The sequence below is a fragment of the Vanacampus margaritifer genome, chromosome 19 (genome assembly GCF_051991255.1).
Source record: "Vanacampus margaritifer isolate UIUO_Vmar chromosome 19, RoL_Vmar_1.0, whole genome shotgun sequence".
Lineage (NCBI taxonomy): Eukaryota > Metazoa > Chordata > Actinopteri > Syngnathiformes > Syngnathidae > Vanacampus > Vanacampus margaritifer.
Window position 1 is genome coordinate 16448709 of NC_135450.1, and position 17022 is coordinate 16465730.

General features: G+C 47.3%; 1 protein-coding gene across 5 annotated transcripts in view; it reads right to left on the reverse strand.

Moving 5' to 3' along the window:
* Positions 1-150: 150 nt before the first annotated feature.
* The window catches only part of hivep2a (HIVEP zinc finger 2a), a 57315-nt gene continuing 40443 nt past the window's right edge, over positions 151-17022 (reverse strand). For 4 of the 5 annotated variants that reach the window (XM_077553497.1, XM_077553499.1, XM_077553496.1 and 1 more), the window contains 14 exons: positions 13172-13228; positions 11598-12849; positions 9553-11327; positions 9211-9477; positions 8937-9105; positions 8577-8655; positions 6884-8501; positions 6656-6813; positions 5260-5435; positions 5054-5155; positions 3925-4603; positions 2887-2998; positions 2606-2719; positions 151-2245 (listed from right to left, as the gene is read on the reverse strand). In XM_077553497.1, coding sequence (XP_077409623.1) covers positions 1721-2245; positions 2606-2719; positions 2887-2998; positions 3925-4603; positions 5054-5155; positions 5260-5435; positions 6656-6813; positions 6884-8501; positions 8577-8655; positions 8937-9105; positions 9211-9477; positions 9553-11327; positions 11598-12606 — 6783 coding nt within the window. In that variant the 5' untranslated portion in view covers positions 12607-12849; positions 13172-13228 and the 3' untranslated portion in view covers positions 151-1720. The remainder of the gene's footprint in view (positions 2246-2605; positions 2720-2886; positions 2999-3924; positions 4604-5053; positions 5156-5259; positions 5436-6655; positions 6814-6883; positions 8502-8576; positions 8656-8936; positions 9106-9210; positions 9478-9552; positions 11328-11597; positions 12850-13171; positions 13229-17022) is intronic. The other variant, XM_077553501.1, reaches the window with a different exon arrangement.

Genomic DNA, 17022 nt, shown 5'->3' on the forward strand with positions numbered 1-17022 from the left:
AACTGCACGTCCATGGAAAAAAATCGAAAAAAATTCTGCGTGTCACGGTTGAAAGTTCTTAATTGTGTTTTATACTCAGTTTTTTTTTTTAAATAAAAATGCAAGATACTAAAAGTAAAAAAGAAATGAAATGATATTGAGCACCACACGCACATTTGCTCCATTTGCATTTATTTGAAAACAACAGTTCATGTTCGTTTGCATGTCATCGTACACACCCACACACGCATTTGTGAGTATTGTGAGTTATATGACACCAGCACAACACCGATCCTTCTTTTCATAAGCGCGTCACGTCTAGACACTCACCTGGCTTTCACCAGGTAGAAAGAGATTAGAAAAAAACACACACACACACACACTTTCTCTTACAACTGAATATTGACGCCATTCAGATCATTTGATTGACGGCAATAATAAATAATAAAAAATGTAATTTTTTTATACAAAAACAAACTACTCACGCTTCGTGTACACTACATGTATGTATAAGTATGTATTTATATGTACATATGTACATTTACACGCTCATTTTCAAGCTGATTTTGGAAAGTTTGAATGAGGAAGGGAATTTTTATTTGTTTAAAAAAAGTCAGGCTTGACAGCCAACCTGTGTACCCGGGCTGGCGTGCTAGCTTTAAAGTGCCTCGTTGTTGGCTGTGAGTGCACGTAGATCATGGAGAGAAGGCAGAAGGAGGAGGTGATTTTTGTTTTTAAAGTCATACGTAAGAAGGCGCAAGATATTTTGCCAGGTAGTTCGAGATGTATTTTGATTGAGGCGATCTATTTTCACTTGACAGCGACTTTGAAACATGCAGAGGGGGCGGGGCTTCAAGGATGTAGTCGTAGCTTATAGGACGTAGAATATGGGCGGGAGTTCTATTTCGTCCCTCCCGACCGCCAGGTGGCGCTGTCAAATTCAGTTAATGCTGAAACATTGCTTGGAAAATATTCATGAAACTTTCACCACTAGAAGAAGAGCAGAGAAAAAAAAAAAGGTCTGAATGCAAATGTGTTGATTATATCGTGAACGGATGAATTCATACGCAGGCTAAATATTGTTGACATGTCCTCATGTTGTGAATATGTATCGCTGAGGTCAGCAAAAAAAAAAAACAAGCGGGACATAGAAAAAGGTGGCCACCACAGAAATAAGAAAGAAAAATGTACAATTTATCAAACATGGTAACAATATTCATCATCATCATCATCATCATCATCATAATAAATAGCATGATTCAATTGCTGCTATGGCTGCTGTACACAAAAAAAAGCATTTTCACTCCTATAAAAATATGTTTTAGTGCAACCATACATCAGGATCAGAAGAATTTGTCACTTCACATCGCTTGTCCGCACTGGAAGGTGCCAATCAAAACAAAAAGGGGGGGGAGGGGCGGGGCTTGGAGTTGATCAGGTGACTGCTGAAATGAACACAAGCACCCAGCAAAGGCACACGGGGCGGATTATTATTATTTTTATTTTCAGTATTATTATTGTTATTAAAGTACCACTTGACTGCCTTGAAGTTGGCCCCCGCGCTCACACACGCGCAAAACACACACACATCCTTTTGATAGTCTTTAAATAAAAACATCTCCCAACATGAATTTTGTGAATGTATGTCTGCGAGTGCGTTCATGTTTGTGTAACTCCAGAATGGCAGCGACGCGAGTAAATTGTGCAAAAAAAGTCGCGTCGTCGTCACTTTGTCGCACGTCTACGAAACGTCTTTGCTCGTCTTTGTGCTTTGCGGGGCGTCCGCGGGTGCCGGCGAGGGCGAGGGGCAACGTGGGGAGGCGCTAAAGTGCTGAGACGTCGGCGGCGGCGGCACGGGCGGTGACGGCGAGCGCCAAGGTTGTCCTTCCTCTAGTGAGGAAGCGGAGTGCGGCGGCCCCCCGACGCGGTGGTCCCGCCCCCCTCGCCTCCCGTCGGCGTGTTCGTGGTCGATGCGCAGCGAGGCGATGGCTTTGGTGCACGTTCGGATGCTTTCCTCTTGTTCTCGTACCACGACCTCCCCCGCAGCGGGAGGGGGAGACCCCGACGACGGCCCCCCTACTTGTCCCCTGACGAAATTTGCAGACGTCTCCAAGTTTTCGGGGTCCTCGGACGAAGCCCGGCGCGACGGGGGGTGGGGCGAGGCCTGCTGCGCCCCCTGCTGGCCAAGAGGAGCATTGAGCGACGTGGGCACGGCGTGGACCATCTGGATGCCGCCGATGGGGATCATCGGGAACGGAGAACGCACCTGAACAAAACAAAACGCAATTCACTCTCATTACAAGGTAACAGGAATGTGCTCAAAAATATATGTATTTAATTATGTATTTCTTGTCAAATAAAATGTTCAATAAAATATATCAAATGAAATAAACAGTCATATAATAAAATAAATAAATATTACAAATCATAAAATGTACATTTGTTGAAATTAAATAATATGCAATAATGTCATAAAATGTGGTCTAATAAGACAAATGAAATGAAATATGGTAATATTGAATATGAGTAATAAAATATAGTGTCATAAAAAAAACCATAATGTGTACATACAAACATAAAAGATACATTTAAATATAATATGTAGTGTAGCACATGAATGACGTACCTGCAATTGTGAATGGAGAGGGAGGTGACTGAACAAAACTTGATGGGGTGGACTGGACTGGTTGCCGCGGTTACCGCCCTGTTCTCGCCCCCCTGGGGAACCTGCAACACATTCCTGGGGAAAAAAATCAAAATAAAAATCAATTCCCAACCAATGAGAAAACGTTGGACAGTGTTTTTTACGTAGAATGGCCAGAAGAGGGCGCCAGAGTACACTTCAATTCCCACAAAAGGAGTGACTAGAAATTGAAAAGGTCAAAAGGTCAATTTGTTTGGGATTACCGTGTCCATTTCTGCGCTGGCGGTTCTGCGACGTCCTCGAGGGCCCAAATCCGCCTGACTCAGCAACCCGGCGAGATGAGCCGACCGCAGGCCTCGCGAGCCGCCCTGCTGACTGCACGAGAACAAGGGACGAGATGATGCCGCTGCGCGTCGTAACACTTGAAAGAAGGACTTGATTTTTTTTTTATTTTGGACTCAGGCTACCTTTCCTGACAAAATACATTTTTGTTCTTGTAAAGACTCCCAACTTTTTTTTTTTTTTTTAATTAAAAAATATGATTTAGTTCTCAGAACATTACAAGTTTTTGCCCAATTTTTTTTTATCATAACACTCGAAAATAGGATTTTATTTGATTAATATTCCAAATTGCCATCTCGAGAAAATTATTTTTGTTTTTGTAATAATTAAAAAAAAATCCATGCAAAAAATATATATGGCTCTTTTTCTCTCAAAACACATTGTAACACTAGAAAATATCATTTTTGGGGTAAAATTTCCGACTTGTCATCCCATCAAAATACGATTAAAAATGTTTTTATTCATGGAAAATTTGACTTTATTCTCAAAAGTTTTGTTCTTGTACAGATTCAGATTTTTTTTTCTATGAAAAATATGACTTAATTTTAAGTTTTTGCCCTAAAAAAAATATCATAACACTACAAAATAGGATTTCATTTTGTAATATTCAGACTTTTCAAAATACGTTCTTGTAATAATTCAGATTTTTTCCTAACAATTTTTTTTTTTAAAAAACATTACAATTTTTTGCTCAAAACATTTTTTTTGCGACGCACTTTTCCCCTGTAAAATTCATACTTTTCATCCTGACAAAATGCATCTTTGTTTTTGTAAAGGTTATGACTTTATTCTTGTTTTTTGTTTTTTTACTTCAACTTAGATTTTATACTTGAAATGTGTTTGATGTTTTTCTATGTTTATAAACTTGTTTTCTTGAAAAAAATCCAACTATTCTCACAGCATTACAACCAAAATCTGCAATTCATTTTGTGAAGTGCTTTCGAACCCGTGCGACTCACCTCTGCAGCAGGAGGTGCTGATGAAGTCCTCGTCGAGGCGAGTTGGGACGTATCATGGCCTTGTGGCGTCCCCGCGGCGACAGGTCTCGCTTCCCGGGAGACGTGGGGCGCGGCAGCAGGGCGAGTAGCGACAGGTGCCCCCTCCTCGGCGAGCTCTCGCGGCGACAACCCCCCGCGTCCCGCTTGGGTGACAGGTGGCGCAGCGGCGACACATCCCGCCGAGGCGACGGGCCGCCAGGCGAGCGATCGCCGTGCGGCGAGAGATACTGGCGGGCCGACGGCGACGAGCACGGCGAGACGGGGGACGGGCAGCCCGAGTAGTCCGGCCCGGGGGAGGAGAGGCGGGAAGACGGCGAGGGCAAATCCTGGGCGAGATCTTCCTCCAGGCGGGGCGGCGCCGGCAGGTGCCCCGACGCCTCCTGCGGCGTGATGCGGATGCTGGGCACGGTGGTGAAGTAGCCGAAGAGCGGCGGCGACGGCTGCGAGGCGGCCGCCGCGGCGGGGACGCCGTACGGGCTGGCCGAGCGGGACGAGGTCCTGGGGGTGGAGTCGCCGTCGTAGTCGTCGTCCTCGTCATCTTCGTCGTCCACCTCGTCGCCGTCTTCCTCAGAGTCGTCGGCGTCGGAGAACTGATGATCCGCCAGGGCCTTGCGTCGCACGCCGGCTTCCTCGCCAACGTCTGCCGGAAGGAAATGGGATGAATAAATATCATAAACAGGTAAAAATAAATATACAATATAAATGAATACATATCCTTACTATGGTAGTAACTATAAGTAAATAATAAAAATATCAGTAAATTAATAACACCAAATACAGAAGGCCTAAGAATAAAGATGTGTTTTAAGATGAGTTTTTAAAATGGAGAGAGAGAGACAGACAGACAGACGGATGTTTCTAGCCTTTTCCATAGTTTAGTAGTAGATCAGCCCCAAGGTTAGCTTAGCACTAAGCTAGTAGGGGTGGGAATCTTTCAATCTCTCACGATTCCATTCCGATTTTTGGGTCTGCGATTCGATTCAGAATCGAGTTTCGGCTAAGAACGATTTTTGATTCAAAATGATTTGATTGACAATGATTTTTGCTTCAAACCCTAACTCTAACCCTAAAATAGTCAATGTGTGCTTACCCGCATCGTCGGCCTCGCCGTCGTCCACAGAAGACGTGGACACGCCCAACTCCAGACACTTCTTCAGGTGAGCTTTTGATTTCATGTGCTTGGTCAGATTACCTGTGCGCGCGCGCACACACACACACACACACAGACACGCCTCTTTCACAAAAACTGCCAGCGAAGCAAAAAAACGAGACAATCTTGGGAGAAGCAATCCCCACCTTTGGTCTTGAAGGCGAAGTTGCAGAACTTGCAGACGTAGGGCCGCACGTCGGTGTGCGTGCGGATGTGTTTCTTCAGCATGCTGGGCTTCTTGCAGCGAATGCCGCACTCCTCGCAGATGTACTTGCCCCGCCCCCGCCCCCGCACGTACACGTAGTCCTCGTTGGACTTGTACCTGCACGGGGAAATGCAGGGGACATTAGCACGCGGGTTTGTTTCCTTCATTTTATTTCACAAAATGAGTCACGCGGGTCAAAACGAAGTCCGCCGTAGTTTGTGCTATGCTGCGGCTGTACATCATTGAAGCAACGAAAGGTCTTTGTTCAAAATTGTTGTCAAATTTTTGGGATCAAAAATACCATATCTTTGCACGGTATCAGTGAGTTGCCAGAATCAGCAACAAAGGGGGCCGACTGCAAAGTTTTCAGTTCTTTCTTCAGACGTGACACTTATTTGAAGATCTCCGGCGGCAGGACGCGTGTCACCATGCAAAAATGTCCGTCTGTTGTTGGAACACTGGAGAATGTCCAGAATGTTTCCGACGGCGTCTGACTCACGGCGACACCTCCCGTCCGGCAGGTAACGCCGCATGTCAGGATCTGCTTGCCTTTGGAAAGACCAGATGTTTGCGCAGCTGCGGCCGCTTAGTCGATGAAGGAAAACGCCGGCGTCCAAACTGGTGAAAGTCCACCCAAACGCCCTTTTTAAACACTCGCTTGACCCACTTTGTGATCCTGACCCACCAATTGAGAATCACGGCTTTCAAGTGGTCACGGAGAACCGTGGACCCAAGTCAAGGTGACTACTACTTCCCCAAAAACCACCAGCAGGCTCCTTAAAGTGCTAATTTGGTGGTTAGCAAACACGCATTAGCTTGCGACTCGTTAGGCTGAGGTCGTCTTATTTCAAATCTTCAAGCAGACCGTAGACTCAAGACCAGAAGACCGGCAGTTTTTTGGCTGATGTTAGACAACATGATCACGCTCAGTTTTCAAACTTTGGTGCAAATTTAGGTCACGTCGCGGCCGTGGGAACGGCTTGCCGTCGTAAACCGAGGACGCGGAAAGCTACCGTTCCGAGTACGAAGACACTCGTGAGAAAAAGCTGGTGAGCAAAAGAACAATAGCGAGCCAGCTGTCCTTGTGAGTGTTTTTGCGCTGGTGATGTCTTTAACAGACTTCTTTCTGGCTGATTCACACAAAGAACAAGTCTCATGTTGAGCTGGAAAAAAGTGGATATCTCGCTTTAAACAGATGTCGTTCAGGTTCACTCACAAGTCACTTGTGTTACTTTTTGATTTGGGGTCTGGATCACTTTCGGTTCTTTTAATATTGCTTTTCATCTCAATCAATCAATCAATCAATCACAAAAATGTGATTGGCGTGTTGACCGCACCCGCCTTCGAAGATCTTGATGCGAGTTGGCTCGGCGACGGCGCGTTTGATTGACACGTCCTTCTCCACCCGCTCCTCCTTTGGACGCTCCCACAAGGCCACATCCTTCATCTTCCTTCCAAAATGGCTGATATCAACCGGCATCAGTTCTGGTTTTAGCTGCGGAAGGAAGATGCGTCAGTATCGATTCATCTCACTCGGTGGTTGATTTTGCGTGTGGGGCGCATACCTGATCAAACCTGAGCTTCCACGCGATGGACGACACCAGTTTCCCTGAACTTGGCGGCGCCATGGCGGCCGCGGTGTACAGGAGGTCGGTGTTCCTGCGCTGTTTGGACCGTAGCAGGGCCAGCGTGGCCTTGGTGCTGAGGTTCAGGGGGTTGGGGTTGTAGGAGCTGACGCACCAGGAACTGTAGATGGAGCTTCGTGGGTCGGCTTGAGTGCTGTTCGGTTTGGTGTAGTTGAGGAAACACCAGCTGACTCTGCTGTTGGTGCGCAAGCTCGGGAACTGTAAAAAGTGCTGCGCGTCGGACACGTCGGTGAGCAGCAGACTTTCTCCCGGGCTTCTCAACGGAACCAGCAGGTTTGCTGGGACTTGACTGGCCATAAGCTGCTTGCTGGCATCTTCTGCATCATGGGAGGAGATCATGGACTGGGGGCTGGCGCGGGACTCGTCCACATCGAGCTCCTCAGGGGAATCTCGGCCACACGACACAGGCGAGGACTCGGTGACGATCTGGAGGGGAGGGGTAAAGCTTTCCGGCCTGGGGACGTCGGGCCGGTGGTGAGCAGAGGAACGGATGGGAATCACAATCTTGTTGGGAGCAGGGAAGTCTCCCAGGGGAGGAGAAGAGGACATCCTCTCACAATCCTCGAAACTGGGTCCCTCCTCAAGCTTGCTGCCGCTGCCGCTGCCGCTGCCGCTCAGCTCCACGGCGCTCAACTCCTTCACCATCTGCCCAAACATCCTCTCCTCCTTGACCCTCTTCTGTTGCTTGGTCTCGATGAAACGCTCCAAAGAACTGGCAGGGGAAAGCATCCTCTTGCTGCCTCCGATGCCGGATCCCGAGGCGTCCGTGGTGGAGACGGTGCCCGACGTTAGCGAGAGAGGAATTCCTGTGTTGGGGCCACAAGCCGAAGACTTCCAGTGAGGGGAGCGCAACATTGTTCCATCTGTCTGTCCCAGGAAGTGCGATAAGTTGAACCCTGCTCCACTTGGACCTCCGCCAAGACCTCCAGGCGTTTCACTGACACTCGCATCCAGCAAGGACATGTCGCCGATGTTGGCCCTACTTTCTCTCCTCTCACCGTGAGCTACCAGCTGGCTAACGCTGGTATACATCACGCTACCGTACGATGGCACGTGGGTTTGGATACGCACAGGAACCAGCAAGGGCAGAGAGGTGTGGGAGCCCAGGCTCTGGGTGGCGAAGATGGGTTGGATCTGCTGCAGCTGCCCGGCGGTGCTCTTGGACGTCGGCTTAGACGAGAGAAAGGCCAGGTTTTGCTCTTGGAACACGGCGGGATTCATCGGAGAACTGGAAGTGTCTGATTTTCCATTGTGTGGCGCCTGATCTTGGAGCAGCTGCTTGTGGAGTGTCGTTGTCCCAGATAAACTACTGGGAGATCGGATGTGGAGCTTCTGGAGTTGCTGCTGGGCCTGCAGGGTCAGCCGTTGTCTAGAAGCCTGACTGACCTCTTGACTCCAGAACAGAGCTGACTGCTGGTAAGAGAGGAACGGAGGAGCACTCGGATGTTGTTGGACGACCTCTCTGTTGACCTCGTGACCCGAGTGTTCCCCTTCAGATGAGGAGCCCTGGGTCTGGAGGCGATACTGCAGAGACCTGCTACAAAGAGAATATCTTTGCTCAGCAAAAATTGTAATTTGAAGAGAACAAGCAGTCTGTCTAGGACACTCTTACCTGCCGTAGTGAGGTTCATCCTGCGGACTGTCCTCACTGATACTCTGCTGGAGGACATGCTGCTGGTGAGCTCCTACAACTGAGGGGAATGGAACCTCGTGTTAATGTGATAGAATCACTCGCGTCACTGACTGGGGTCAGACTTAAGTCGCCAATGTGCGACGATGTCGTAATCGAGAAAGACTGTATGACTTAACCCAAGTAATGACTTGACTCCGTTTGCATGAAATTTAGTGGGGACTCCACCTTCATTTTTTCCACAGTAACTCGGGACTTGAGACTTATTCAGGACTTACACATGGGACTTACACTTACATTGCTATTACGAGCTCACAGTTGAACAACATTTCTACAACTTACCGCCAACAGTATTGCCAGCTCTTTGGGTTCTGCAGGCGACGTTGCCGCTTCTCTGTGAGGGTCCGGTCAAGCCAAGCCACATTCCTTGCTCCACACTCTCCTGTTTGATTGACAGCTCAGACCCTCCTGGTTCTTGGACTACTGCCTCTGGATAGACACTCAGGGAGGCCTAAATGTGATAAGATGTGGAGTGGATGAGTAACTGAGCTCTTGGTTGATCTAAGTACAATAGCCCTTTGACTGAGGAGTGTCCCAAGTTTGAAATTTCTGTTACCTGTCGGACAAGGAATCCACGGCGGCGCTCCTTCATGGCGGAGGCGCTGGTGTAGAGCTCTCCCTGTCTGGACGACGACAAGCTTCCATAGTCGAAGGACTTGCTGCGCATTTCAGGAACTTCTGAGGGAAGAGTGTACGGCGCCTGTTCCGATGACGACCTCCTCATCTCCCTCTGCTGCTGGTGGCTAGAATGACCACTGCCGGGCACTGTCAGAAACTCAGATGGTTTAGCTCCTCCACCAGAGCCTGGGTCCTCCTGTAGGTTCTTTGCAAAAACAAGTGCGTTTATTAATGGTTTTGGTCCAGTGTGTTGAACTTACTAAACTTAAAGATGTGGTACCGGTTTAGTGGGTGACACTGTCTTGAGGCCTTCGTCTCTGTCAAAGGACATGGAGAAGGAAGAGGAGTGCGACAGATTGCTCTCCTGACTCGGGCTACGAGACAGGCTGGTGCAAGTGGACTCAAAACTGGATTCTCCAGATGAATGCTCCATGTCTGCAAGGCGCAGCCTCTTCTTCTTGGGCGGCAGCTTCTCTGAGGGCATCTGGGCGAGTGTGTCGCTCCTCTGTGGCAGTTGGAACTCCTCCACGTGCGTCGGATGCTTCTCCACCTCCTTGGCCACCAGAGCTTCTGCGTCTTTCTCATCCGTTACCCTGATCTCGGGAACTTGGATGTTTGGCTGGCGGACTAATTTGTGCGGGATGTGGTAAGGCTGTCCGGGCGAAGCGGCTGCCGATGAAGACGAGAGGGAGGCCAGGTCGCTATCGCTCTGTGGCTGCTGATCCATACTCTCGGTTCTCAGCAGGGCCGACTCTGGACTCAAAGCATCTTCAAAGATATCCGAGTCAGACTGTTCCGAGTACTGGCTGGACGGGCCTGAAGGATGATATCCCGACTGCTCGAATGACTCTGACTTCTCGAAGGAATTTGGCCGGCTGAGGGAGTTGGTGTGCTGGATGACTGATATGACGTTTCCGGCTGCCTTCCTGCATTCTGAGTCGGTAAACAGAGCTACGTCCTCGGAGCACATGCTTGGACAGGTATCAAAGCTGTCGGACTGGCTGTGAGCACTCTGAAGAGAACCCTTCCCTGTTGGAGTGCCTCTAGACCCATCCAAACTAACATAGTCTCCTGCCATCTCCACTGAACCACTGCAGCTACTGTCACCATGGTCAGGACTGTCCTCCTCATCTCCAACACTCTTCTCCTTCCGCCTTTTTCTGGTGGCTATTTCTGACATGCTAACTTTAGTACCATATGGGCTATAGACAACGGGCTCCGCAGCTCCTGAAATCCGTTCACTGAGCTTCTTAGCGAGAGATGAAGTGAAATTTTTGGCCACGTGTCCAGAGCCCTCAGCATCTCCCGTGTGGGCTTCATGGGCTGAAAGTTCAATAGCTGCCTGTCTTTGGAGTCGACGAAGTCCCGGCTGGTAAAAAACATCGTCCGACGTCATCATCTCGTCAAAGGAATGGCTGCCTCGGATCCCCGGGGGAACACTGAGGTTTGGGGGAGAAGATGTTGGCATGGAGTTGCTCCTGATAAGAGGCCCTGAATCTGAAGGAGGTTCCAGAAGTCCTGGACTGCTCTGACTGGGTCCAGTTGAATAAAGTTTGGGATCTCTGGACATTCCTACATCCCCACGTAAACAGATATGATCCTCAGAGATCTTTGCTACTGTGACAAATTGCCTAGATCTGGAATTGGGTCGGTAGTACCAAGTCCGACCGAACATGAGCTCCTTATATGTTTTAACATTCGTATTTGGAGGGCTGATCTGTTGTTCTGCACTCTCAGAACGTGAAAAGTAACCTGAGTCTGTGCTGCCTTTGCTGTGAGGACTGAGGAGGTTCAGTGATTGCGTTGCAGAACACTCCAAATCCAGGCCTTTCCTGTCATTCAGTCTCAGAGCCAAACGTGGTTTGACTAAAGGGGTGTCATCCAGTGAACGCCCTCTTCTCCCTGCCAGAGACGTCATCATGTGGTGAGAAGCTTTTATGTCCTGAAAGGGCGGACACCCCATCCCTCTGGACTTGGGAACAATCAAGATAGGCACTTTGATGGAGCCCACAGACAGCTCTTCAGCCGAGTCTGCGTACGCTGGTTCTGCACCACCTACATAGTGACAGACAGGCACAAGATCACCTATGTCATATATGAGAATGAGACCGAAGACCATCAACACTGTTAGAGGATCTATACCGGAATCGAATGTGGTTTGAACATCTGCAGAAAGTAAAACAGTACAAATCTAGAATAAAGGTTTGTTTTATATTACAGCTTTTGTCTTTACATAAATAGCTAAAGCCTTTCCCTGGTTTGTGGACTTCAACATTGGTGGATTACCATAACATGGATAACAAAGACATAAATATTCTAGATTACCTGGACTCTTGTCAGCTTCGAACGAGATTTGTGTAATGGATCCGTCTTGGTCGGTCAGTATGGTGGCTCCTTCCACTCCTTCCTCATCCGTGTCCGTGCTCTGCTCGCCATCCGAGTGGACCTCGGCATCGCCCCCAGGGGATGCCTGATCCAAGTCGCCGCCTCGGGAACCGGCCAGTTCCGAAAATGGCACCAGTCCGGCCTTGATGGCGTGAGCATGGGACTTGCGATGCTTGTAAAGGTTGCTCTTAGTTTTGAAGGAAAAGCCGCAGGGCACACAAGGGTACGGCCTCTCGCCGGTGTGGGAGCGGATGTGCTTCTTCAGGACGCTGGGCTTGGCGCAGGCTCGGCCACAGTAGTAACAAATGTACTTTCCAGGCTTTTTGGGTTTTTGATCCTTTTTTCCGTAACCCTCGTCTCCTGGGTCAGGACCCGTCTGGGAATACGGTACAAAGGAGCTAGGTAAACTTGGAGATTTTTGCCGGGGGAACCTCCCGGCCCCTGCCCCGGCTCCGTGGGTGTGAGTATGTCCCGGGTGTCCCATGGAGTACAGTTCGTCTGACGGCAACTGTCCGGCAAAAGGCCAGGCGTGTGCCTCAAGTCCTGGTTGGGGTTTGGCTCCCGAGTGGAAGCGTTCAGTCTGTGGATGCTGAGGGTACGGTTGGCCCAACTGGTAGGAGTACCCCCCCGGAAAGCCCTGAGCCAAGGGCCCCTGAGGGTCTTGAGATGGGGGCGGGCCTCCTATTGCCCCGACCGACGAATGTCCAGATAGCAGCGTCCCAGAATTCCCGGTGATGGCGTAGCTATGTTGGGGTGCTGATGCCACGTTGGCGCCGCACGGCAAACTCTCGCGGTGTCTCGCTGCCGGGTCAGCAAAAGTGCCCCGCTTGGCGGTGGTGGAAGGCTCAGACGCCCACTTCCTTTGCAGAGGCATCTTCTCCTTGGCCGCGTCCTTATTTGGGCACTGCTGCCTGCCGCCGCCACTGGCAGCAGACTCGCGAGCTTCCATTTGTGAGAAGCGGGAAGGAGACAGGAGAAGGGCGACGGGCACACGACTCCCGAAGGCTTACCGAGTCCCAGCGCTGTCGGCCATCTTAACCCAACATTTGGTGGCGGCCATTGCGGAAAAAGTGGAGCAAGAAGTGTAAACAAAAAGTGTGAACTTTAGTAGAAAACATCAGACGTCTCTTCTCATTTCGTCTCGTTTATTTTGTGTCCAGTTCACTTGGAGGAAGACACTTCTGTGCCTGATCTGGACGGGGACACAAAAAGGACAAGTGTGAAAAACTGTACATCAACCTTTGTACACTAAATCCCCGCTATTCACACAAAAGTGGGCCCGAGACGTTGTTTTTGTGCCCTTTCTGAAATGCCATATTACACCACAAGATGGCACCAAAGCTCTGGCTAATATAAAAGTAGTGTTTAGGTGCCATCTATAGGCACTACTTTCCTATAAGCGCCTTCTTGTGGTATCTTAGGGCCTTTCAGTTTTTCAGGCGAGTTTTTCAGTGAATTTGTGAACAGCCAACCTCCAAAGAAGGCGACGGCGCCCCGCAATGCTAAATACTAACTTTTCAAAGTGCTTGTCGATGAGGATCCACGTCTGCGCCTGCAACGCTCGGTCGCACCTGCAACACAACAAAAGCCACCGGGTGAGTTTCATACGCGGTTTCAGCCGTCATACAAACAACAACGCAATGCAGCAAAGACTGAAAACGTCGTCTCTGCTTTATTTTGATTTTTTTTTTTTTTTTTTTTCCCCGCATCCAACTGTGCTTTTGCCTGTTCTGCCACTCGGCCCGCCTGCCCGCCGACCCTCCCTCCACTGCGTGACTCACTAGAGCACAGCATACCCACGCTGTTCCTAAAAAGACACAAAGGCCGATATAAATAGCTCAGAGGAAGTGACGCGGGAGTATCGTTGCGCGCGTGTGTGTGTGTGTGTGTGTGTAGGTGTCCAAAGAAGTTGAAGAGCAATGATCAGCATCTTGTTTTAGTGCCTCCCCCCTTTGGGGTGCAGCTCCCACGCACACAAACAGGAGAGAAAGCTGACACCGCAGTACATATTTTGATAACAAAGATAAAGGAAGTTTTACAAGATGTTCTAACAAAGCGCAACTCAGCAGGTGTATAACGACGAGCCTATTTTTAGACACTTCCTCTTTTTAGGCCAATTCAATTCCAACAAAAATGGCTACGGCGCCATGCCGCTATGCCAGACGGTAATGCAATGCCGACGTAGGATGACGCAGTAAGTTGCTTACGCGGACCAAATGGTGGAAACGGTGCAGTATAAATGATCGACAACAAGGCTCGAAAAACAAATCATCACGAAGCAGCTTTGTAAATCAATTACTTCAATTGAGGAGCAATTTTCTGATTTTGTGCAGCAAATGTGTTTTTTTTTTTTTTTGCGGTTTATACCCTAAAAGCAAGGGTTTTGAAAAAACAATAAAAATGACAAATTAATGAACAATTGTTTTTGTTTTTAGCTCCTCATATTTCATATAGCAGCAAACCGGATTTTCTTGTTGGGAAGCAAAGCTAAATAAATGGATAAAAAAATGAAATAATGATCGGACTAGTTGCCAGTGAATAAATAGCAAGCTGGGCACGCATACTAGACAAAAAAATGACTGGTCGCCAACGTCAGTGAACAAAATGGGGATTGGTCGCCGGTCAGTGGCGACCAATCATTCCATGTTGTTCTATGAAATTGGTGTTTCTTGGCTGTCCTTTTACAGAATGTGGATGAGAGCATTTTTTTTGTCCAATCAAATTTCAGGCTATTAGTTGCCATGTCAATGGCCTTAAAAATGAACATTTCTGGTCAGTATAATGTATTTTATTGACATTTTAACTCTTTGACTGCCAGACGTTTTGAGAAAAGGGATGCCCTGGGTGCCAGTCGATTTAAGCATTTTGACTGATCTTTCAAGGTCCACAGAAAATTATGTGTTTGGACTATGGAAACACACATACTACCAAATGAAAGATTGGACTCTCATCTTTCATCAGAAATTTTTTTTTCCTTTTGTTTCTACCTTATTCCGTTTTTCAGTAATCAACAATAGAAAATGGTTAGTTTCACCTCTGTTTTGAAACAAACGTCTTTTAACGTCTTTGGCACTCCTCCATAGGATTTTACTAAACGTTATTTAACGTTTTTGGCAGTCAAAGAGTTAAAAATGTTTTTGTCATGTTATTTGAGAAATATTTATTATGAAGCGCTTCAGATTGGATACCATTTTTTTCCCAGACCAATACCAGTTAAAGTCTTCACTCTTTGAATACCTCAAGACCTTGGGTCAAACTGCCACAGAATAGCGCCAACTACTGCCGTGGAGGACTTACTGAAAGACACTTGACCCAAATCACACTGCCAACGCAACAAGGGAGGAGGGGATGCCAATCCCCAGACCTTAACCCAATAAAGTATGCATTTTTTTACCCCCTGCCGGGAGAAACCCTAAGAAATGAGCAAGAACTGAAAGAGGCTGCAGCAAAGGCCTGGAAACGCATTTCAAATGGAGAATGCAACAGTAGTAAAGGTTACGCCTCCAAATATTCAATGTGATTCATTTGAAGTTCATTTAATAATGTCTGTTCCAATACTTTTGCCGTATGTTGCATTTTTGCATCGTTCCGATGGTTTGTCCGATTGCGTCGACGTGATCGCTTAAGTGGGCGAAGTGCCCACTGAAAGCTACAGAACGCACGGCTCACAAGCCAGAACAAAGAAGGGAAGTTAATGGTCTCCTAAATGGACCAATCAGGATAAGCTTCATGTGACACACACACACACACACACACACACACAAAAGCAGGGTTCACATTTCCGAGTATGTTGTCGGACTTTGTGTGGTCAGGCAACGTTTAAATGATTAAAAGGCGTTACTAATGCTTTCCATTCACTGATTAACTTCTTTTAGACAGCAACATGGGAGAAAAAAAAAAGGGGGGGGGGGCAATAGCACGAGTCAGCAGGGGGCGACGGAGGGCGGCTGGCACCACGTTCTGCCTTGGCTCTCTTTGACGCATTGTTTCAGTTCATGTTCCAGTTTTGTGTGTGTGTGTGTGTGTGTGTGTGTGTGTGTGTGTGTGTGTGTGTGTGTGTGTGTGTGTGTGTGTGTGTGTGAACGGCTTATGAATGATCATGTGGCACACGATCGTGATAGAAATGTGAAGTCATTTCAAACTTTGACCCATTTGGCCCAATCGATTCCAGAAAAGAACGGAGAGAAAAAAAAAAAGCAGAATATTACCGGAATAAAGTGCAGTTGTTTCCAGAAAAAAAAAAGGTCGAATATTTGTGGGAATGCTGAAAGTCCAGGAGGTTGCGGGTTCAAATCCCACCTCTGACTGTACCTTGCAAATGTATCCATGGCCGTAATGCTAAGTGATATTTATGCATACCAACTGACTATCATATCAAGAAATGCATTATTATTATTATTAACGCATGTCCCCATTCAGCACACTTTTCAATATAAATACTAACTAACTACATTTTAGTACAAATGCAATTTTGAATAATGATTATTGTCAAATTCTTTCACAGCTATTATTTTCGATGTCATTTGTTCTATATTCAAAATTCTAATTCAACGCTAGCTTTCATTACGCTGAAGTATTCGGTAGCACGTCACAGATTCCTCTATTGCAGCAATGGTCCAGTGGTTAATGCAAAAAAAAAAAAAAAAAAAAAACTGGTGGAGGCCGAGGGTTCAAATCCCACCTTAGACAGATTGCGGTTGACATTTTCCTTTTATCATTTAACTACAATTTATCTCTCATTTTACTCCATAATGCATTCAAATCTTAGCATTCAGCTATTAGCATTCAGCTATTAGCATTCAGCTATTAGCATTCAGCGTTCAGCATTTCCATGCAATTTCTCCCAAAATTGCACTTTGTCTGGCATGTGATGAAGTCATATTTGCTCAGGAGAAATAGAATAATATTATTACCACCGCCACAAAAAAACAACAACATCCTATTGCTATTTTAAACATAACATGTAATGTTAAGTCAAAACCAAAATCGGATCCAAAGGCAGCACATCAGACTTCACTTGTGCTCTTTTTTTTTTTTTTTTTTTTTTTCTTCATCTTGTGGCTGCCGAATTGCGCCTGTTGGCCACTTTTTTGGCTTTGAGCGGAACGTCTCCTCCATGAAAAGGAGAATAAAAAACACGGGCGGCGGCGAGGGCGGGAGGAAGACGCTCATCATGACAGTCTGCCAAGCAGGCGCCGGGACGGCCTCAAATAGGCCAAGCCAGCTTTTGAACCTCGTCCACGTCACAAAATCAACTCGCAAGTATGCAAGTTGCCAAGTAGCAGATTCATCACAGTTATTTTTTCTAAAAACTTGTGTAAATAAAACTAAATTATTAAATACAATTAAATATTCATTGCAAATC